Source organism: Aquila chrysaetos, chromosome 23, assembly GCF_900496995.4.
Source record: "Aquila chrysaetos chrysaetos chromosome 23, bAquChr1.4, whole genome shotgun sequence".
NCBI classification, from domain to species: Eukaryota; Metazoa; Chordata; class Aves; order Accipitriformes; family Accipitridae; genus Aquila; species Aquila chrysaetos.
This window is the reverse complement of record NC_044026.1, coordinates 16,723,708-16,748,110: the sequence shown is the minus strand read 5'-3', so window position 1 is coordinate 16,748,110 and position 24,403 is coordinate 16,723,708. Positions and strand designations below refer to the sequence as shown.

Below are 24,403 nucleotides of genomic sequence, written 5' to 3'. Positions count from 1 at the left end.
AAAAAAAAAAAATCTTGAGAACCACTGACTTTAGATATTTCCATATGAAGTATCATTCTAAACATGGGATGAAGCCAAAACAGTATAATTGCCCAAGTAGAAAAATCTTAACTCCTTCCCTGGTATATAGTCTGTAAGTCGTGGGAGACTGATTTATTTTATCCACCTCATAACACATCTTCCTTCCTGCCCTCTCATACTCACACACTTAAAATACTGAATAGACAAGAACACATTTCTGGTACTTACTTACACTGGGAACCTGACAATGATCAATTAGTCAACATGTTAAATAATGTGTGAAAAGACAGCAAGCTACTTCAGACCACAAGATAACTGGGCTGGCCTTTAAAAACTATAGGCACTGTTGATGGTCACCACGAGATGGCTAACACTGCACAGCAAAACAGTAGGTTTTGACAGTTAAAACTGCACACAAAAACTAACTCTACGTTGAAATATACAGTTTATTTTCTCAAAGTCAAGCAATACCATTTGTCAGTAGGTAAGTGTTAAGCATCAGGCAGGAAAACTGTACATTTTCACTCTGGGCTGCAGGATCCAAACAGCTGGAGAAACATAGTGGAAATCTTTCACTATACAAAGAGATCTATAGAATTGAGAACAACATAGGGTGAAGAAACAGCCATCCCCAGGATGCCAAAGGCAAAACATTAGCACCAGATTTTTTCAAAAAGCAACAGTATAGCTATTTACAAATTTACATATAACATTGGGAGGCAACCATCTTCAGGTTCCCAGGGTGAGAGATTTTCAACAGTTTTGAAAAAGGAAAGGAGAGAATGGTGTCTACGCAACTGTTCTGTGAAAAGTATAATATATATAGCATTCACAATATTGCTACTTTTATCAGAAAGATCTAAATCAAAGTACTGTATACAAACACATTGTAATTATATTATTATTCACATTTCACATACACATTTCAGAGTAACCACAATATGTAAAATTTTTAAAATGCCACAGATAAAACAATGCACACTTTTCTCCAAGCTAAAAGACAAGCATAATTTATTTGGGAATTGTTTAGTTTGGGGTTTGTTATGGTTAAGGGATAAGTTTAAGGACAAAGGGATCACTTGTCCTAGGAACATAGCAGCATATAACCGTGAGATGCCAGAAGACTACATTTCTGAATTAGGAGGAAGAAACAAAGGTCAGCTGTAGGTCTTGTAAAACCGTAGCTCCATTTGACCTCAACTGATACACATCAACATAATGTCATTAAAAATTTGGTCCAGGTATACAAAGTAGTGCACTATAAGGGGGGCAACAGTCCTTTTAACGTTTGCACCTGTCTGTAAAGGAACTGGTTCCAGAAGATTTTTGCTCCCCAGTTCCCCAACTCGCAAGGAATTCGCTCATCAGCGCCTCTCTGGTTCTCTCCCCGCAAAAGAGAGAATTCAGGTAAGGACAGAAAACCTTTTGTGAATGCTGCCACTGCAGGAATAGTGGGAAGAATTCTCTTCTCTCTTTTTTCAACACCTAACTACTTGTATTTTCAACCTGCTTAGCTACAGACTGGCATTCACATCAGCCTTGAAAATGGCTTCTTGTTGGGTAACCTGTTTGTCTACGGAGAGATAAATGTTTTCCTTACTACAATATAAATGGCATATACACAAGTCATCTAAGACTTTCCTTTGCCTGCAAAACTTTATCTTAACATAGTACTTGACGCTTAGACACTACAGAATTTCTCTGTAGGTATCTGAGCAAGTCAGCATAACCTATTACCGTGCTAAAACATGAGTTAGCATCTCTTTTTAGAGCTACTGGAAATAATCTGTTACAAGTCAATGGCAGTATTACGAGAACACAACCAGTAATCTGGTACTGTGAACTAGCATCCTCTCATTTATCATTGTGCAATGGAAAAAACAAACAAACAAAACCCACTTATGTTCACAGTTACAAAGCAGAATTGTTCTGAGTAATGCGCAGTATTTACATGGCAGAAGTGTTTATATTGCATTTGGTAGTATGAAAAGGCGGAAAGAACGAACAGCATTATGTAGGTCAACTTCAGTATAACTTAACTGTCTACATAAAACCATCACAATGTTGAGCAATCAGAAGAAAAATAGAAGCACTGTCCTTAGCCTACATTTATTTTCATAAAGTGTAGAGGGTGTGGGGGAAGAAGAATAAGAACATGCATAAAAAAGCACAAGAAAGAGAAAATGAGCCTTCTAAATAATTTAGATGAGAAATGTTTTGAACAAAATCAGCACAGTACTTCCAGCCCGTTTCTTAAATCAAGTACAACTTGGTAAAGAAAATCACTTGCATTGCAGTAAGAGGGTGTACAAATATGTCTTGCAAAATAATTTTTAAAAAAATCTTCAGCAAGGTAGCCATTAGGTGATTTGCAAGTTGGTTTAAAAAGTGTTTAACTGAGACGGATTTTAAAGTTATTTTCTGCAAGGGGAAAGTGCCATCCTATATACAATATCACAAAAAAGTGTCTGATGCCACAGGATCAGAGTGACACTACATTTCAGCAATCTGAATATATTAGCTATAAGATGCACGCTTCCCCTATTTAATGTGTCTTTAAAAAAAAAAAAGTCACTAAATTTAGAGCTTCTAAATTTGTGTGCATTCATAAATCGCTGTTGGGTTTCCCAGCAGTCTGTACAGCATCTGAACATAAAGAAAGAATACAACCTATTCTAAAAAACATTGTTGTTTGCATGCACAACTGCAACAGACTTTGAACTTACTGAGCAGAAAGGTTAAGAGTCTATCCTTTTCTGTGGAGCTTTCTGTAAGTTAAGCAATGAGAAACAGCTGAAGAGTCCAGCAATAAAAATGTGTTCTAAAAAATTAAATACATCATCCCAAAAAAAAGAAAGAGAGCATTATTGCTGTTGTGAGAGCTATTTTTCTCTTGTGCACTTGTTTCTCTACTGGACACTGAGACAAGCCAAGATACTCATTTGTGTACTTGGAAACTCCCCCATCCCTTCCATCTTTCCCATTTTTCACATCCTTGGTCAAACTCAGCCCTCTTATTTGAGCCGTTCAGGTTGGAGGCTATCGGTCAGACACTTCAGTTGCTCTTCCCCCAGCTTGATCTTGTCCTCAAGCTCTCGCTGCTCAATGATGAGGGCTGACTTCATTTTTACAAAGTGCTCATAGTCTGCTAAGTTCTCCTCACTCAAGTAGCTCGCCAAAATGTCAAAGACAATACGCTCTCGACGATCCAGGTTTTCCTTCAGTTCTTTTGCATCTTCATGTTGCTGGGTCAGCAGCTTCTGCTTCTCTACCAACGTCCGCTTAGGAGAAAAGAAAAACAGTTAAAAATTCACTGGGTTCACCAGGTTGGGACAACACCTTCAGTGTTTAAGTCTCAAGTCTGTTTTATCTGCAAAGACAAAGATCTTCCTGCATATTTAGAGAGGGGGAGTAAGATTGCTCTTTAAAGTTTATTCTAATAAAATGCATTAACAAACAGGGAAAAAATGTAGTGAATCAATGAAAGATGCACCATGAATTTCTATTGGCCTCAAGAGCAAGAACTTCAAAGACTACTTTACTATCTAATCGTTCAAAATAGTTACATAAAATACAGTTGCCTTTGAGAAACATCCAAGTCCTACAAATTAAGACTTCACTCAGCAATGTCTTACATCTTCAATACACAGCACCAAACTTCCACACTGAAACAGCTGTGGTTAGAGAACCCAGAAAGAGACTAATTAACGCAGCAATTTGTTCTTACACAGCTCCTGACACTGGGTATTTTGCAGTTCTGCTGCAATCCACATGGCTTCTCCATAAGATGTGAAGTCGTGTGGTCTTAAGACATGAGCAAGAGTGAGAGCTGGGGCAAGACAACAGGAGGGAAGAAAAAGTAAAAAAAAAAAGTATTATCTTCCCAAAAGGGCTGTAAACTTTCTGCTTTGTGCCGTCACGAGAGACAAAATAGGAAAAAGGGACGCTGACTGGAGAAACACACAAAGAAAGAAGGCAGGAGCTACATCCCATTCACACATAGGTATCTCATCCAACTTCACCTGTCTACACAGTAGACAGCCACACCTGAATCACTCAGCTACACTCCTTTAGCAGTATATGGAAAGAAACAGGAGCATTATTAATCTGACCTATTTCAGATGTCTGCCTAGAAGTGATCGCCTTTTTCCAGCAACAGAGTATGGCTGGCCTACTCTGACGTCAAGAATTCCTGTACAGACTTCTGAACTTAATTAAAAAGTGCCCCTAAGAGGTACCACTCCATAACTTTTAGCTTTGCTTCAGAGATGAATTTTGAGAACCTATGTCTTCAAATAAACCACAGTCTGTTCAAATAAATGTGTCCATTTTTCTCATCTGGACTCTATGTTAAATCACACATGCTATAATAAGCCTGAAGGATTTACAGAAAAGTGTTTTTGTAGACTACAAAATAGAGTCTTTTCAAGATGGAAGTATGAGACAAAGGGGGATACAGACCAGCAAGCTTTAACTTGATGACTTATCTGTCAGAGTTGCACACATATCCTGTGCTGCCTCTTTCTCTATAGACAGCACAAAGCTCAGAGGGTAAAACGCCTTCAGACTTGTGCTCTCAATGTACTTAAAATACACAGCCTAGATTAACTCAGGGTTCAAGACAGCTATGGAAGACAAGTCACAGAAATCACACATTATTAGAAAAACCACAGTTTAATCTTCCTTTGAGCTTAAGCCAGGGAAAAAACATCCCACTGCAAGTTGCAAGCAGAACTATCTGCTGCAAAGAGATGGAAGTACTGTTCTCCTAAATTCACCAAGGGAACTGACAGCCAAGCCCAAACTCGGGAGCGTGGCTAGACCGCTCCCCAGGGCAGCCTTGCAGCTTGTGTGTACACTGAGCAGCAGCAGAAGAATTAGACAGAATTTGATGAACACAAGAGGGCATGTATCAACCAGCTGGTAGCTCAGTTGTAGTTACCTGCCTAACCTTGGGATGAAATAGCTCTGTTTTTCAAGCCATTTGCTATCACTGTCAACAGACACAAGAAAAATCAAATGTTTAGTCCTTCATAACAACTCCTGAGATTTAAGCTGTATGGTTTCTTCTTACCAAGCCTATGGCATGACTTTAAGTTGAACATGAGTAACCTGACAGTTTAAGGAAAGTAAACACTACTTTCGTTATGAACTTTGCATGACACCTTAGTACCTCTGCCTTTGTGGAGGTTTAGGGAATACCTAAGAGAAATGGGATGCAGAAAGGAAGAAGGCAAATGAGATACCTCTTTAATTTGCTTTTACCTCTGTCAAAGATGACTGACACCAGAAAGCCTGTTTTGAAGGACAAAGTGAAACACAGTGTAGCAGGCTCAAGACACCATACTTGAGGAGGTTCTTTGAGCAATGGGTAAATGGCTCACCAGGCCTAAAGGTGTAAATGATGTCAGATGGTTTCATCTGACCGTCTTCAACCAACCAAAGCCAAGGAGAGTGCAGAAGGGTTTTCTGCAGTTAGCATTGCTCTGAAGCTCCAGACAAACACAGGCCATCTGAAGCTCCTCTGATGGAACAATCTTTGGCTCTTTCTACTGAGAGTCTTTCTCAAGAATTGTTCACTATTTTCAACCACAGCCATACGAAGAGGAACTCCCTCCATGTATTTGACTTCCCAGCATCCAGTTCCTAAACTACTATCCCTGGCACTTGTCTCTAGTCTTACAATAACAGGTCTTGTGGGTCTAGGCACCTGATCACATCTGTGGACTGCTGGTTCAGCGCTTTAGGGCTCTCAACACGCTCTGGCTTTGACTGATAAGGAAAGTAATGAGAAGACACTGGTCTCACTGTGTGGAAGGAAGGGAGCTGGTAGCTATTTCAAATGAAGCCTCTTTCAGAAGCTAAAGTTGAAATACCTGATACTGTTCCTTGTGGCAAAAGAGACCTATGACACAGCATCTAATAGTCAGAATATAAATCCAGCAGTGATTATTTGCCTACTGACAGACTGTTTATTTAGAAAGTCTGCTGAGCTGCTGGTGCTTCCTAGAAAGTGGAAAACTATCACAGTAATGCTTATTAGGCAACATCAGCTTCAAACAAACAAACAAAAAAATCAGTGATCACTAGGCCTATGATTCCCCAGGGATGGAAGTAATCTCCCCTCTTTTGTTTATATGGTACATTAGTAGTACACCAAATATCATCACATGACGTACAAAATACCGAAGGAGAACCAAAAGCGCCACATGCACCAGTCTGAATTCAAAGAAATGCACACGTAACCCTACATGCGTTGTATTTATAGTCAAACTACTGGGGGACTTGATCCATCTGACAAGCATCTCTGACCAACACTTTTAGATGTATTTCTGATGTTACTATCCAAGACTGGCCAAGACTTTCGTGTCAGTGCATGAGAAGATGAATGGGGATTAAAATACATTAGGGATTTGGATTTCTGTCAGTCTAAATTTGACAGCAGAACACACAATTTCTGACTGCCCTTACTACACCACCTACTCCCTTTCTTCCTTTTCCACACCTAGCCAATAAGCTATTTTTATCACAGCTCTCAAACTGTGTTTCTTAAATGATCATATCATCTGGTAGCTCCTTCTCAGCTCACACTCCCATCTTTGAGCCCATTAGGCAACTGCAACCACATTCAGAAAAAAGAAGTCTAAAGAAGGATTAAATTTCCTTAAGTTTCAGAAGCTTTGATCTGCCCTCTAATAAGCTGTCAAATAACTTCCCTTTGCCTCAGTCAGAAAGGGGTCTGGACAGCCATTAAACAACTATGTTTGGCAGCAGCTGGGGCCAAACAGCAAAAACACAGCTTCAGACTAGTCCCAGCACTTACTGGTTCTTATCGGTGAAACAACAGAACATGCTGAAGAAACATAACATGAATCAACAGCCTGTGGAAAAAATTCTGTTACAACACTTAGGTGGACTGCTGGCATTTCAGTCCACAGCTACAAGCCAAAAATCCCACTTCACATTCATTTAACTGTAGAAGCTAAACTCACTTGACACATATCCCCCCCCCCCCCCCTTTTTTTTATTTTAGCCTTTAAGTTTCACGCATGTCTACACCTCTCCTTTGGTGCGTATCTGTATCGCTAGGTATCTCCTTCCCAGCTAAGGCCTGATGGGATTTGGAGCTAAACAAAGTGTTCCCAGCAGAGGTGGGATCCAACAGGTAAGAGCGCCTTGAACGCTATCTGCTGGGATTCCTCCGCAACACTACTGGGCTATTCTGCTTGGGTAAAACATGTTTTCTATTGAAAAATTCTTTTTGCAATGCCTCCCCTCCTGCCCCCCCCCCCCCTTTTTTTTTTTTTTTTAAGACTTGTGCTGTAATTTCTTGCTTTTGTTTCTTCCTTGGCATTGTGGGGGAAGCTGTAGTAGATGAGAAACATTTTCCTTGTAATAACCTTCTAGATTTTTATCAAGATCCTGGTTGAGTATAAAGAAGTCAGTAAGCTTTCTGCATTACAGCTCAAAGTGACACTCCTTTCCCCATCTTGAATTGTTAGAATATTTTTGTTTGCCTCCTTTTTATGCTCTTATCAGTAGTTCCCCCTCTTTCTTTCAACTTTTGCTAAGAAGTCTGTTTTCCAGTATGTTGCACCCTAAACCACCACTTAAAAGCAAGGCAAAGAGAAAAGTTTTAAGAAATCTAAAGAAAATGGCCTTATGAGATTTATCCATTCACTATCCCTCCTCTTGAGCTCTGCAATTTAGATAAACAAAACCAAGCAAAAACCCCCACACCAGGTTCACTAGATGTAGTGATATTATTATTGGCCTTTCTCACCCGTTCTTCTGGAGAGGTATTTTCATCCAGGTTATTAAGGGCATTTTCCACCCTGGCCAGACGACCTGATAGCGACAGCAGGAGGTTGACCACTTTGTCAAGGTCGCCGATAAACATCTTGAATTTGTCGAACTCATTTGGTTTGCAGACTTCTTTCACAATGGCCTCTACCTCCTCCCCCAGTATATTGTTTGCTTGGATGTCTTCCAGAAGTGTCTCCCGTGCTTCCCTCAGCACCTGCAGCTTCCTACTAATGCTGTCAATAAGTTCTTGCTGTGGAAAATAAAGGGGATGAGAATTTATTAGCACTACTGCATATTTCCTCCCCATTTCTGAAAGTCATGTCAGAAATCTAGCATTTTAATACGCTGAAACTCCCATGTGGCTTTGACAATGAGTGCATTACAAATAAATGTATGTCTAAGTATATGTCTAAGGTCTACACATCTGGATTCAAAGGTTCAGGATGTAGGTCTATGACGCTCAGCTTGAGACCTGTGTTAAAGCAATTGACCTTTATAGCAAAAGATGAAGGACTTCCCCCCGCTCCCCCCCCCGCCCCAGCAAGCATTCCTGCTTCTTCTTTGAACAGCTTCAAAGCCTGCTATGGAACAGCATAAAGCACAGCGCATCCTTTTCTCTCTAAATAGCAGGTCCGTAATACCTTTCTGAAGAGCTACACTTAGGAAGATAAACAGCACTGGGAAAACAATCCTGTATTTTCCACATGACGCAGTTAAAACCAGGGCACTGTCTAGCTTTTTCTTCCTTTCTGCATAATATTAGCATCCCTCCAATAGCAGTCCTTCCACTCTCAGAAAATCTTAGCGTTAATACTGCCTTGCAACATTTCTGTAGGGAAGTCACAGTCCCTGTGGCACAGAACAGGGAACAAAATCTACTTCTGTATCGTATAAAGCAGCCCTGTGTGAAGCTGTGCAAAGCGTCTCTGCCGAAGGACCAAACAAGTATCTTTGGCTGTCACTGTCCTATGCCTGGTGAATATACCACCTCATCTGCAGTTTTTTGGGGTTTCTCTAGCATATTCCCCCACTGCCTGGGATGCACATACCCAGGCTTAGGAAAAGCATGTCAGGTGCATCACCAGCAGAGCCAGACCAAGAATCCAGATCTCATCCCTCAGTGACCTGTGTTCCATCTGTGCTGCCCAGCTACCTCCCTGCATTTGGGCAAGAGGTCTTTTTTCTTATGTGCCCATTAGCTTTCAGTTGTCACAAGGGGTGGAAGTCAGTTCAGCTAGTCATCTACCCTATCATGAGATGAATCACACCCTAAAAATGCCTCATTCATTTAAATGTAGATGCCTATTTAGTATTCAGCTGATTTCAGGAAAGAAAAATTCCCAAAGCATTCTCTAAACATACACCTCTTAGTGCAATTTCTAAATGAAAATTACATCCTTTAAAATAGTCATTATTTCCCAGTACTCCTTCAATTTTTTTTTGAAAAAAATTACTCATGACATTCTTTAGGAACTCTGCTTTCTAAATGCAAATCTGATTACAAGCCTTCATGATTACTGAGAAACATACTGATAGCAGCTACCACTCTCAGATGCCACTGAACAGTCATTGCCAATTTATTTTGGAAACAATTAAAAAAAAAAAAAAAAAAGCCTGCCATCTTAACAGAAAGCAACTACACCCTGAAAATTTAACAGCCTTTTTGAAAGTAGAAATTCAACACATGGACTATCTGGGCTGGTTTTCTCCTTTTTGATTTAATATACTCAGGCCAGGTTAATCTGGATTTGGGTTATCTGTTAGTCTGGGTGCCCAAAAGATTAAGGTAGTAAGCAGTTCTACAGATGCCTGCTTTACTGACTGATTAATCTGCAGGATTTGATTTTTTTTCCCCCCTCTTCTCTCAATGCAAATGCAGTTTGATTTGGATTATGTAGGTCACAGTGCTACATACTCATTTCCCTCAGATGACATGCACAATGCTGCTGTTTTACCATCCAAAACACAACAGGATACTGTTGTGCTCTATGTTACTATCTCGAGTTTTCCACTCCTGCAGCTGTGCTGCAACTTTCTCTAATGAAAAAAAGCCGTATGTGTGCTCAACATTTACCAATCTGGTCTGACGATCCAGATCAGCCCTCTCCAAGTTTCTTTCTTTAAAAAAAAAAAAAAAAGCCCCCCAAAAAAGCCATTTTCCCAGTAGCATCCTATTTACATGTTCCCAAGCAGCTGAAGCTAGCCTCTAAAGGACTGCTTTTGCAGGTGAGAAGGCCATAGGTACTTGCCTCTCTTTAAGACTGTCATATCTATTAAGAATTGGATTACGATCACTGATTGCTTCCTACCCAGATGAAGCAGCCTTTGAGTGCAACAACTGAGCTCACTACAAGCTTTTGCTAACCAGCAGAAAACCTGTATTACGTTCAATATCTACTGAGCCAGAAAAGCTCCAATCTACATCTTGAAACTGGCAGATGAATAATTTATAGCTGTGAATTCTGTACCAGCAAACAAGAAAACAATAAAACCTCATCTTTTTCCAGTAATTCTTGCTGATCTGACTAGCAACACAGAAAGTAGCTCAGCAGAGTGCTGCTCAGGTGGTTCACTGCTTGGCATACTTCACGTAAATTACTCTGCTTCTCAGCTCACCACCCCATTTCACATGAAGTTCAGGCCTAAAAGCAGAATAAACTTGGTACTCTTCAATTACTTTTACACTCTTCAGGAGTTGCTGAAACTTTCCTAAAGGCAAAAGGGACACTTCCTACTCAGCCACACATGGATTTTCCTTACTATAAAAAACACTCTTGTAGCATCTTCAACTTCTGTTTGATATTTTATAATTGTGGTAAACCTACATTAAACTCAGTACATGAGACACACACATTCCATTCCTGCTAGCTGGGGATACAGGGATAGTTGTGTCATCATCCCCCGCGTCCCCGCCACCCCAAATTAACGAATCTATATGAAATTCCTATACTTATTTCAAAAGAAAAGAAAAAAGCACCACACATTTCTGGTTTGCAGAGAATGACAAATATTACAATCATTCCACAGTGGACTGCAATTAAGATATCTTATAACAGAACTGACCGATTTCTAGGAATCAAGGAACAGGTTCTGGGCGTATGCCTCCTCTAAAATAACTGAAGTCGTAAAGTGTGCTATTAAAGTGTTCAGGTCCTTAATGATCCCTTGTTAAACTGTTGCCAAATATGTGAAACTGGGCCAAGTTATATATCCTGGCTGTTTTATAAAGATGCCTTGACCCACTTACCACGAGTTTTATACGTTTTCTGACAAGATCCAAGATGAAAGCCCACTGAACTGAATGCTCACATCTTACCACATGTGGAGGAGCAGGAAGAGAAGCAAGCAGCAATGTGTGCGTGGCTACAACAATATGTATATTCAGAGAAGAAGATGGGGGAGCTTGCTAAAAGCTCTTCATTAAATACTTCCTATCTCATATGATTAGCGGTGTATACTGGAGCTGGGGGGATGGAGGGAGGAGTATGTAAAGGGTGAACATAATTTTCCTGTTAACAGACACCAACACAAATAAACGGCACTTCTGCTTACAAAAGTTTTAGTATTTAGTCTGTTGGGCAAACAAGAAAGGCTTAAGTTTAACACGCCCCCCTCCCCATATATACACTCCATAATTAATGAGGAGGAGACTAATTCTAGCAAAAATGATGAACGTGACTGTTATGTGTGGCATCAGATAAAACCAAATTATTCAAAATGCAGTGAAATCCTTAATTTGCCTAAGTAGTACAGCTGTTGGATTCAGCAGCTGTCTGGCAAGAGGGTAAGGGCAGCTCTCCTGCTGCAACCACACCGTGCCCCCAGCAGTGCACGCCGTATGGAACTGTGTGATGCAGGGGGAGCAGAGGAAGGGAGGGAAGGCTGAGGGAGATTGAAATAACCAGAGTGGTAACAGAAAACACTACAGCCCCCTCAAATGCAGTGGCATCCACTCCTGCACTGAACCAGAGGTGGGAATCTCCTATGGAATCTCTCATTCTTGGCAACTAAATATATTCCTAATATTTAATTAAAAGACATTTCTTTGGGACTGGATTACCAAATGCATCCTGGCAGTTGATTATGAAGCAGAGAGCTGACTTTAACAGAAAAGATTTGCACACCACTGGCTTGGGTAGACAGAGTTAAACTACATCACTTTAATTGATCGAACAGACCACTTCCTCCAGCTTATCCGTACTGGGAACTATGATTAAAATATTTTGTGCCAAATCACTAATGAGATGAGCGTGATGATTTTAACATAGGACAACACTTTCTCAAACCACAGAAATGACATTGTGTCATCATTTTAATACCTAGGGGATTATGTTGACCTTAGATCAGAAATAAAACACCAAAGGATGGGAATAAACAAGAGTGGAGAAGACTGCCTCCCTTGTGATGAGTAACTGCCACTGAATCCACCAAGCTGAATAGCTATCTCCCATCCCTACTGTTATTAATTTGGGAGATAGGAGAAATAGAGGGCAAAGTGGTTTGTTGCCCATGAAAACAAATGAAAAAAAAAAAAAAAAAAAAGAAAAAGAGGAGAAGAAGGAGGTGTGTGTCCTCCTTCTCTCTCATGACAAACCCAAACTCTGGCCCTAAATTTCCAAAGAATGGAACAACTAAAACCACCACCAGTTACAGTGGGATACATAAGCACTACTGTTTCTTTGTACATAGCAAGTGAGAGAAATACACTAGAATCTCAAATGGAAAACAGTATTTGACAATAACCTCCCCAAAACTTCTTCCCTTGGGGCCTTCCAAAATGTGCACCAAGCTGCAAAAAAGCACTTAATGTGAGTACCTAAATTCACAGTTGGACACATAACACCCCCCCCCCCCGACACCCCCCACCCCAAACCCCCCACCCCAGGCTGATTTTCCAAGTGATCCTGTGCATCTAGAAGGCCTTTTATTTAGGGGTGTTTACCTAGTAAATTCACAGTTAATGAAATACACGTAACCGTGAGCCTCCCACTACACTTTTAGAAACGTCTTTTACCTTCTTTTCTGACAAGTCATGATCCAGCTCATCTTCAGAATCATCCTCGCTCTGCTGCTGCTGCTGCTGCTCCTGCATGTCCTTCATTTTAATCAGCAGCTCTGCCTTTGGTGCAGATGTGCTGTAGTAAGTAGAATTGGTTGTCAGGGAGATGGCAGACGGCGCGCTCTGCTCCTCTTTCCTGGTAAAAAGTCAAAACTTTCATTAACTGCCTTGACACCCTAATCGCTGAAAAGAAAGGACAACCTTTTAGAGCCATCATTTCACCAAGCAAGCAGGTGAGCCAGAAAGCAAGCCATTACCTATGGAAATAGGATAAATAAATACTAGTTGTGAAGAAAATATCTATGAACTCAGCACATGCCCACCAAAAGCTAAAACTGGAGTAGTGCAGAAGACCTTCCACTATTACAATGAGTGAAATGGACCTAAGATATCTCAGCTGGAAACAAAATGTAAAGTTACATTATACTAAGAAGTGCAAAGACCTCAGTATCAGAGAGAGTATCCTTTCAGACTGCCAAATGTGAGCTACTACAATGTAAGTATTTATCTTTTTTATTATGGAATTACACATTAACTTCTCGAGAAGGCTACAACTTAATTTGATATCAAGAAAACAAAAGACCCACAGAACATCAACATAGATGGAATTTAATGGTATTCATATCTTTTCTTACTTTGTTCTCATTCACTTCCAGGAAATGCCTCATGCCCACTTCAAGATGTCTTTGTAAATTTTCATCACATAAAAAAGGCTAAAATATTATTCCTTCTCTATCCAGTTACTAAACCGGATGATCTTGGTAAAATATCTAATCACTGTGAAATGGGAGAAGTTAATTATTCCTTAAGTTCTCACACAAACAGTTTTCAACTGGGTCTCAGGAAACTTTTCATATTGTACAACACTATTTTTTCTGTCATCAATGGTATCCTTAGCAGTGTTATGCTTGACTGGTATTCTAATGGAAAAGTCTCAGAAAAGGCCCAAACCTCAACAGTAGGAAGAGCTTCAGCACCCTAGGAAAACCGGCACAATTTGGACAGCAGCTTACAAGGAGCCACTGGCCTACAGAAAGTAATACTCACTTCTCCTCTGAAATTTTCGGAGAAGGAACTTTTGGCAGGAGCTTCCTGCGCTGCTGAGCTTCTTCTAGGAGGTGTTCATCTTTAGGGAATATTCCAACCATCAGATCCATTGTTGTTTTTATTTTCACATTAGGATCTAGTATGTCTGCCAGAGATTTATCTCTTCCCACAATCTCTCTAGCTAGTTCCTCTGACTTCCAGTCTTCAAAGGTCTTCTCTTTGGCCTTTACATAGCTGACTGCTGGCGTGGCAGCACTGCTGTCCTTCAAGTTGCTCCCAGGTTCTTGAGCTGGTTGAGGGTCAGCGGGTTTGGTTCTGGCTTCTGGCTCTGGCTCTACACCTTGCCTGGTGTAAGCACAGAAACGTGAATAGGATTGCTCAGAAGTGCTGAGTGTTTTAATCTGGTCCTTTTCCAAACCACTGGGTAAAGCAGGAGGCTCCATAGTACTGACAAGACTTTGCCGACTCTCTTTCTCTGCACTGCTCTCAGAATGAACTATCTTGATGGGAACCATTTTCACCGTAGTATTGTTGTCTATAACCCTTTCAATTCTGGAAAATAAGAAAAATTCATCTTTAGAAATGGAAGAACCTTACATCTCAGTTCTTATCTGCAAATCAGAGGGGAAGCCCAAAGACGAAAAAAGGTAGATAAGAGATCTAGGTAATGGAATATTCCTTGCACTGTGTCTGAAACCCTAAATCTACATGTTTTCTTTTCTGCCCACACATTTTAGATAGTATTATTGCATTTGTAAGTAATCCTGACATCAGCCTTGCACAATACTCACATTATGGGACTTCTGTTTGTTTCCATGAACATGAGAGTACAATCTCAGCAGCCAGGCCCCGGATTTGAGCCAGTGCTGCTGAACCTTGTTGCCACACATACAGAGGAAAACATGCCTTGAGCTCAACCTCGCTGCCTTACACACATCCAACAGTGGCCTCAGTTTTTGGCCTGACAGGCGGCTTAGCTGCCTGGGGAGTTTGTGATGCCCTCACATCAATTCCCAGCTCTTCCAAGGGAAGAGACAACAGACCAGATGGAAGCATCCTGCAGGCTAGGCCTTTGCTGAGCTACAAGAATAACAAATAATCACACATGGAAAACCTGGAAATAATTCAAAACTTAATTACATGATTTAAAAAAATAATCTGTATTTGTAAAATTTCACACAAGATACAGAAGTTTATTAAATAGATCCTACCATAGTGTCCTAGTTTTCTACTTAAAGAAGAAACAACAGCCACTGAAGAGGATAACACACAATTCTGGACACTCCTTTTAAGGGAAGCTTACAGCAAAAATTCTGTCCTGCATACCACAAAGGGCCACCTTGGACATTACCTAAGGCAAGCTATTTGAAGAGGAGGCTAACTTAGATTTTTAAATTGGACAATAACATGTTAAATAACATTACTGAAACATCTGTACTGTATGTAAACCATTTAAGAAACTGAAGTCTAGTTTGGTGGTTTTGAGTTTGCAGAAAGTTTAAAATTACTGTCATAGTGTGGGTTTGGAAGCTCTACAGCAAGTAAAGGAACATTGCCTACTAGCTAAAATATCTGGTTTCATCTGGCTGGGTAGCTTGCCGCCTTTCAGATAAGTGAGCAAGACATACTACGGCTCTTTTCCTCTAAGTGTGGGTGTGTCGCTTCCCTTAAAAATAAACTTATACTTTATTGTGCTGTACTTTTCTTTTGTAGGGAATAGCTAAATCTGTTTGACTTCATATTTTTCAGAAGTTGTATCTTATATTTTAAAGGTATATTTGCTTCTGAATTAATGTGCTGCCTCCCAATAGGTGTTTACCTTCCTCACGTGCTTTGCAGACACGCTTTAGCATTCTGATCCAACTTTCAGGGCATGTTTTCCAGCCCATGCTGAACCCCCCCCAACTCCAATGCGGTCAGGGTGTTTTTGTTCAAGGTGACTGCCATTTTGAAGAGCTCGCTCCCATGTCAGCCACTCAGCCCCAGCTCCCTGCCTGCAGATGTGGCCCTCCTGCCTGCCTGCAGCAGAGCTGGGCAGAGGCCTGCCACTGCCCCTTTCTTTTGTTTGTTTTTAAATAAAGCCCACGCCTTTTGAACTCCACCAGACTGTGAAGAGGAACACGTTTTTGAATTTGGAGGAAATACAAGATGCATGCATAAGTGTGTGTGGGACAAATGGAAGAAGTAAGCTGACTGCAATTCTTTACCTAAAATGCCCGGCATCTCTTTTGAGACTCCGAGTAGATTCCTCTCAGCCTAGTAAAAGATTTTTTAGATACTTAAGGCATCATCAAGTCAACTGATTTCAGTCGGAGCAAAGAGAGTTCAACACCAGGTGCTTCAGAAATTCTGTTTCTGCAATCACTATCCTCCTGATTTCTGAAGGTTTTCCGTTTGTGGAACTGTGGCATGAAATTTTGCTTTGCAGCTATTCTGCCTGTGGCCATTATGAAGCTTTACTCCAACCATGAGCACAGTCACTCCTTGACTTGAGTGCATGTTTACTGGACATCTATTGATGCACATCTACTGATGCAGTCTTTTCATCTTTATTATTGCTAAACAGTCATCTCTGGAAATAGCTGGGCTCTGCACACCACCACCATTTCCCTACACTACATTGGTCTACCTAGAACACTGCAGGAAACCCTGCACACTCACTCAGTTTACCCTGTTGATAAACAAGGCACCTTTCTTAAAGAAGAGTGAACAGCCACATGCTGACATCATCAAACATTTGCTGCCCACAGCATGCAAACTGGCATGTCCAAAAGCTTATATGCAAGGAGCCAATAGAAGTAATAAGCCAAATCTAATTAATTGCATATTAAGATAAAACTACTTGATGTATTTTACTCCTATGAAATAAATACCATATAGAAGGTTCAGAGGTATGGCCCGCATGTCTCTCCTTTTTTGCCATACCTGTTTTATTGAGTAATGTAATTATTAACTGAGCACAATACATTATGCACAAACAAGAGCTATCTGGACTTAAGAATTTTAAATGTTAACAAAAGATTTGCAGGCTAAGTGTATTATCATTCAGATATAGGCATATAATTAGGTACACCTCAGTGCTCATTTCAACATTAAAGCTTAGTAAAAAGGAAGGACAAATACAATTAGCTTTCTAGGCATCCTGAGTATCTATTAATAAAGCAATACATTAAGGAAGTCGTTACTGTCATCTACCTTTACACATAGATGCTAGGGTTCACATGACATGTTGCACTTTTCATAGTAAATGGTATTATTACTTTATGTTAAAAACACTGCAGGATGAAATCTCATTTTTTTCCTCCAGTAGTTACAAGAGGAAAAACATCAAGGCATGTTTAGGGGAAAAAAGTGATTCATGTTTTCTATGTCACAAGGTACACTGGAAAACAGCACTGAGTCTGTTCAACTATTTACATTACAGTAGAGAAAAGCTATTCCAACTACTTTTGCTAAGAGAAGCAACCTCTGCATTCATTCAGCTTAGAAGTTTTGTTTTCATTCTTTAACCATGAATTATAGTGCTGAAGGATTTATGAAAACTAAGATGCCTGAGCTTCCTGGAAGAGTTTGTTATCTTGTGGGAGAACAACCTTTTATGATGTTAGCAGCATATGATGGATAGAGCAATCAATTAATTTCAGTTTGTTTGTCTGAGTTAGTTAATTCTGTCAGTTCTGGGACTGACATTCTCCTGCTGAATCTTCAGCCCATCTCAACACAAACTCTGCTGTAGACCCCTCCCGCAGACTACCTGGAGTGCCATGTTTCATCATAAAAGCAACATGAAAACAGTCATGATTTGACAGTGTACCTTACTGTGTGTGCTTTCAAAACAGATGTTCTCACAAAGGATACAGCTTCCTTTCCCACATCTGCTTTGTCCCTACACCAATTCATATTCATATATGACACCCAGGCTTACAGTGGAAAATCCATTTGATTCCATCCCTTTCATTTTCTACTAACTACCAGCTGTAACACCTGAGCAGCATCAGTCAACTAAAAGAAACCACAGACCAGTTGAAGGACTTTAATGGCACCGACTGGAATTTCACACAAGTCTTAGGTCTCTTTAGGACATGCTGTAATGGTTCACGCTTAATGAACGCAAAGGATGTGCTTTTAGTAAAGAAAATGAACAGTCAACAATTAATAAGGTCTAACTAGGCAAAAAGTGTTAATAAAATAGTAAAGGAGTTACATCTAGTACCTGGCTGGGTTTTCATCCTGTACGGACACAGGAGGTTTATCAGTGAGCTTCTGTGGTGCAAACTGAGGAGAAGGGGACCTTGATGTCTCCATGCCAGGTTTTTGAAGATACCGATACTTGGAAGATAATACAGACTCAGACCTAAGGTGCGTTTTTTCTTCTAAGTGCTGACAAACATTCTCCGTGGATGATGCTTGCTGGAGCTGCTGTGGATTAGCACTCTTCAATTTTCCATTGAAAGCTGCAGGACTCTGACAGAGAGAGGAGTGACTGGCAAATACTTCGGCAGAGCTGGGGGACGAGGACGGAAAGGGCCGGTTGGGCGCTACCAGCAGAGATTCAGAAGAGGTGCCAAGCGATGGCACAGAATTGTCCGGTCGCCTGTATTTATCTCTTTTAGGCGGCGGTGGCCTCTGAGGAGCAGGTCCACGCTTCTTGTTCAGCAGCGCCGGCTCTACCCTATGGTTTTCTTCTCCTTTGCCCCGGGACAGACAGGAGTGGTTCTCGTTCAAGGTCTGTGGCTCAGAGCAGGGCAGATGAGGCAGGCTATGATCCTTGCTCTTCTCGTTCACGTTTTCCTGAGTGTATCGGTAATCACTAGGCAATGTCCCAGACCTCCCCCGCCTCTCGTGAGGCAGAACTGTAGGCTCTCGCGCATGCAAAGGTCTGACAGATGCCTTCCACTTGTGGCCTAAATTCTGGTCCAGCTGATCCCTCTTCTCCTGTGGGTTTTCCCTCAGGGCCCCTGTGTCAGCTTGCCTAGAGAGAAGAACACATCGTTAGCGCACTGCTGATTTACTTCCTTTGGCATGAGGCCACCGCACCGATGCGGGAAGCTTGAACGCTGAGATCACATCCAACATTTAACACCAACTCCTCCAATCTATGGTAACTGTACGTCACAAGAACATCCTCTGATGTATGGGCATACACAGTGTACCTAATCTAACGTGATGAGTCAAAGCATAATGTCAGGCTAAATTAGGGCATGGAGCACCGCAGGAAAAGACACAACCTTCGGGTAACCGAAGGCACTGCAGTGTGCACGGCATAATTAAATGCACAGCACACCTCAAGTGCTGATGTATGTGGCACAGCCAAACGTGCAAATGTTGGTAGAAAATAAAACTGTCTCAAGAAGAGGAATCCTAAAACTAAAATTTATTTCTCTTCTTGCTTCAGAGTCAGTAAAGAAGTGTGGAATACAAGTTTCTTCTCCATGTGCAAAATTTATACTTCAGTGTCATTTTAAATGTGAATTGAATACCATGAACTTTAATTATGAATCTGGAGGTTGAATTTTTGCATAACTGGTAAAATATGAAATGCGTGCAAACAAAATGCTTGCCGAAGCTAAAAAACTGGGAAAGGGAAAATGAGTATCTCCTAAAAAAAAGACACAAAAGGAAATTTAGAAAGGATAGTATTTTCCAGTCAGGCTTATTTTAAACTTGAACTTCTTTTGCCGTGTCAGCACAAATGACAAACAATGGCCAAAAAGGCCTTATCTTAGACAGAAATATTTTGGGGTTTACTCCAATTTTACACTCTCTATTTCTCTAGCCAGCAAACAGGCTTTTGCAGCTCCAGGCTTTTGCTTTGCCACAAGACATGTAGCTCATTTGTGCTCACCAGATAAAGACAAATTGGGAAAGAAACAGAAGGCAGAAAAAAAGAAAAGTACCTCTGAAGCCCCAAGAGGAGACAGGTTTGCTCTCTGCTTAAAGGAGGCTGAAGAGACACTGTGAGCTTAGAAAAGAAGCTGCAACAGAGAAGTAAAAGGCTTCAGAGAGCTGCTAATATAATTTCTGCTGCCAACAGTGCTGGTCTCTGTATTTTGAAGTAGTAACCCTGTAGACATGCACTTGCCCAAGCTTTCTTTCGAGGGGACTGAAAGAGGCATCTTTCCCAGCCTATTTGTAAAGTAAGGTTAACTTGAATTTTCAGTGTAAACAGGTTATTAACATTACTGTACCAGTTTTGAGAATAAGTCTATAGGCGGTTAACACCAGTATGAAAACGAAATTTGAGATAAAATCACATAAAATACATAATAGGTTAAAGGCCATTATTAATTCAAGAAGAAAAAATTTGGAGCAATTACTCACTGCATTACTATTTTAATTAAATTAAAACAAATTTTTAAAATGAAGTATTGTGGGAAGACAACTGATTAGATGTGGGTTCTACTTTCACACCTGTAAAATCAAATTACATTCAAAATTATTTTTTAGTCCTTGGATCTGTGATGTTTTAGCACTCATAGAAAAAAGTTCTAAAATAAATCTGGACATTGTCATTAAACTGCCCGATGTATGGGATTTTAAATAATTGTCCTTCACACCGATTTTTACATGTCAGTAATAAAATAGCATTGTACTTCCAAGAGAGATGGCTTTTTCACAATTTAATTCCTTAACAGTCACATACATAATCTCTCTCTCTCTCATGTGAAGTGTTAAATTTTAAAATTCAATTTTAACAGCTAAATTTTCAATTTAAGATGAATGAGGAGCTTAATATTGTTTAAACTCAGATATTTTCATATTGCTTTTAACCAAGAGCAGTTGGTTCAGACAACGTCAAGTCATCTGACAAATTCAGAGTCAATTCTGTTTTACAAAGCAGCATTTATTGACTTCTATTTTAACACTAGACGAAGGACAGTTTTGTTAAGTAAAATGATGTAAGGCCAGAAAGACCAACGCTATTCAGATTTGGTTACATAGCATCTCTAGAGTCAGCTGGTTTTCCCTAGTGAGTTCAATGTAAGCACCTGGCCTGTAAATAGTTCCACTAATTTTAATGGAAATATTTACTGAATGAAGATTGCAGGCCTTAAGTATGAAATAATGTGTTTAAATCAGTGTTTTTCATTGTCTAAATAACCCATGCAGAGCGTAATTTTCTCCTAGTTAACCCATGTCAAAAAATTCTTCAGGCCTCTCTATTCACCATCACATACATAAGCCATAGCATAAGACAGTATACCAGCTGCACTTAGGTGCATGGAAGAATCAAGGGCATGGCACAAAAAGTCGCAAAGACATAAATTACATGCACTACCTCAGCCAGTTTGCAAAGTATACATTGAACTTCGCATGCACATCAGGAGTGGGTGTGCTGGTGGAAGCAAACAGGACAGAGTATACCACTTATCTGACAAGTTTACATATCCAAAGCATAAAACCAAATTTGTTTAATATTACCCTGGCTCAGAAGCAATAAATGCTTTAGTAGTCCTGCCACCTTCCAAAATAGAGTAAAAGGAAATAAAGAACCACAGCACAGAGAAATTTAGAGACGCTACATTTGCAAACGTGGAGATAAAATTCAGAGATTACACACGTGCCTTCATACAGCTTCCACAAAATTAATCAAACATTTTGCAGTGCCACAGAAAATGGGTCTGAGGAAAGGTGGCTACATTCGACACTGAGGCTAATTTGCATTCAGTGTGAGTGGGTCCGCATGCAAAACATGCTTGTCACATTATTTTGGAGAGATTTGAGCTTACTGTTCAGAAAGGAGGAAAAGAAAGCAAGCTTCAAGCCCCAGGAGAACACAGTGACAAGAACCTGCAAAGGTGTTACATTATTATCAATACGAAGAAGTCCACTAAGCTACTTTAAATCTGTTGGTGCTAATGATATGCGCAGGATACAGCTGTTTCAGAAATGAGCACATAGGATTATACAAGGATAACCTACCACTGAAAGGAACTCATAATTTATAACCAAACATCACAAAGTGAGAGAGACAGAACAGTCATCTGAAAACACGACAATTGACTTAATTACCACTTTCATTCTAGATAACAAACCAGTTGCCATCAAAAACATTAAACTCTAAGTTATCTTCAAACCCAAAGCTCCCTCATCCCCATCCCCATGATACAATGCCACAACTATCCAAATGCAAGAGCCTTCCTCATGCAACCAAATCGGGAAGCTCACATCACGTTCCCCATCCCTGGCACGTGATGACGTTACAGCGTTGACTGTCAGACGACTTACACCACTCACTTAACCTGAACTGCAAAGGAAGTGGAATCAACAGACTTAGGCTGTTGATACAAAGTGCCATTCAGTAAGGGTGAGTCTAGTACAGGAGGCTAACATTAGCCTTTTCTACTGTACCTGCTTTTGGTGTTTAGGTATAGGAGCCTTCATATCTAAATGGTGCAGGGAAGAAACCCAAAATATGCTTCTAACTCAAAAAGAAGGAATTGCTTCATTACAAAACCCAGTCCTTCCCATTTTCGAGAAGCTCTCATTTAGAAGTGGGCTCAGCTCTCCCAGAGGAGGACTGTGTGGAGAGACAAGAGGCTGTGCACTCATCAGCCAGGGGAGCTCGGCAGGAGCTCTGCTCTGTGGCTTGCGCATTCCACATAACGGCCACAGCCAGCAAACACACCAACACCACTTACCACCGTGGGGGTGGAAATGTGTATCTCCATAACGGCACGAAGTATTTTCTACCCAGATGGGCAAGTACATCTCAGTGTCCTTCTGGCTCCATTAGCTTGGGGCGTACATGCTCATGACTGAAATGTAAAGGCTAAGTAAACACTAAGCCAGGGAAATCAACCAAGTCTCCTCCCCAGTCTGGACACCCCCAGGGCCCCCAGCAATAACACAACAGGCTATTCTAACAAACCAGAAACAGGTAACAGTGATGTAAGCTATTACATGCAAGTTAAACCATGGAGAGCTATATATACATACACACACGTTAATAGGAGCCTGCCAGTGGAGTCAATGAGGAATTACCAAAATGAATCATTATGTATAGATGCCTATCAGAAGGAGAACATTTTTGGTTGCCATAAAAAACAACCCCAAACCACTTCCTTCATTTGCCCTATACTCAGGATTTCACTAAACCTGGACAGAGAGGTAGAATGATCTGATTGAATGTCCTATCTCAATAAATGGAAGTCACTTCGATCGGCTCAATGTGTCTGATTTTTATCTGTATGATTTACAATTTCTTGAGAATGCTTCAGGCCAAGCCAAACAGTGCCACAAGACACTCCAACTTTAAAATCCCAGACTAGATAAGCTTTGCAAAAATGCATGAGCCAACATTTGAAAAATGCAACATTTGTTAAAGACCTGACCTCTGTGCAAAAGTTTCACCATAAAACATAAGCATAGTTATGTAAGCAACATGTCCTGCACTAACTTACTGGCAAAAGAGAGCAAATGGAGTGACTGCTGCTGATTTAGCTTAAATTCCTTCTCAAACACTACAAGCTACATTGGAAAAAGGTCTTCACACCTGAGTAAGACTCTTCAATAGAAGTCCTCACCCTACAGTAACAACCACCCCCTCATAATCAAGGCCACAGTTTTGCAGTCCCTTTAAACTGATCTAAATGCAGGTATTTGCCAGAAGAGGCAGTCTCCTTCTTAGTCCTCTCTAATTTTGTCTTCTTGGCCTCTCCATTGTATTAGCAGTAGGAATTGTACAGCCCCACACAAAACTGCATCAAGGAGCTGACCTGGCTCAAACCAGATAATTACGTGGCTTAAAGCAATTGTGAAACACTGTCTTTGCTTATGCCAAAACCCTGTTTATAGGCAGAGCCCTTGCTGATACACTACTTTTTCAGCTGTGAACTTTACGTGCTGAAACTATGTTTTCGTTGTGTATTTGCCTGGCACTTGGCACAGTGGGATCCAAAAGCACTTCTGCAACAGCCTGCAAATAAAGAGTAGTTTCTTCTACCCAGTATAACTCTGCTTGAGACCACAACAGGATGCTACAAAGTTGGAACAGGATGCACAAGCTAAGATTGTTTGAAATTTAGGAAAAAGTTTGAGGTCTAATCCATATTGATATGGTCAAAGCAATCCAGTAGATTCAGGTCACCCTAAAGTAGTCTCTACAAGCAAATCACATGTTGGTTTCACTGTCTGGGGGATTGATTTAGTTACCCAAAACACAGGTGCCTTCTACCATTTCAGAAACTTTAAAGATTCAAAGGCATCAGTCCCCCCAAGAGATGGCAGCTGGAAGCCAAGTGGGATACGCTGGGCTATCTCAGGTCTCACTAGACACCTGTGTTTAGCCAACTGAATCAAGCTAAAGATTTCTATGGATTATAACTTGAGTCAGCACTTCACTCACATGCAGACATCTTACTTCTAAGGTATCTGAATCCTCATCTGAGTCCCACGTGCTTTTTCTTTCTGAGGCTCCAGGACTCCAAAGATTTTGAAAACCTTAAATTTGCTTTAATACTGCAATGC

At 40.6% G+C, this 24,403-nt stretch overlaps 1 protein-coding gene across 8 annotated transcripts in view; it reads right to left on the bottom strand.

The window, feature by feature from the left end:
* Window positions 1–449: 449 nt before the first annotated feature.
* The window catches only part of SHROOM2 (shroom family member 2), a 132,376-nt gene continuing 108,422 nt past the window's right edge, over window positions 450–24,403 (bottom strand). For 6 of the 8 annotated variants that reach the window (XM_029998794.2, XM_029998786.2, XM_029998789.2 and 3 more), the window contains 6 exons: window positions 19,831–19,908; window positions 18,147–18,905; window positions 13,934–14,485; window positions 12,842–13,022; window positions 7,805–8,077; window positions 450–3,302 (listed from right to left, as the gene is read on the bottom strand). In XM_029998794.2, the coding sequence (XP_029854654.1) occupies window positions 3,036–3,302; window positions 7,805–8,077; window positions 12,842–13,022; window positions 13,934–14,485; window positions 18,147–18,905; window positions 19,831–19,908 (2,110 nt within the window). In that variant the 3' untranslated portion in view covers window positions 450–3,035. The remainder of the gene's footprint in view (window positions 3,303–7,804; window positions 8,078–12,841; window positions 13,023–13,933; window positions 14,486–18,146; window positions 18,906–19,830; window positions 19,909–24,403) is intronic. The other 2 variants (XM_029998788.2, XM_029998792.2) reach the window with 1 other exon arrangement.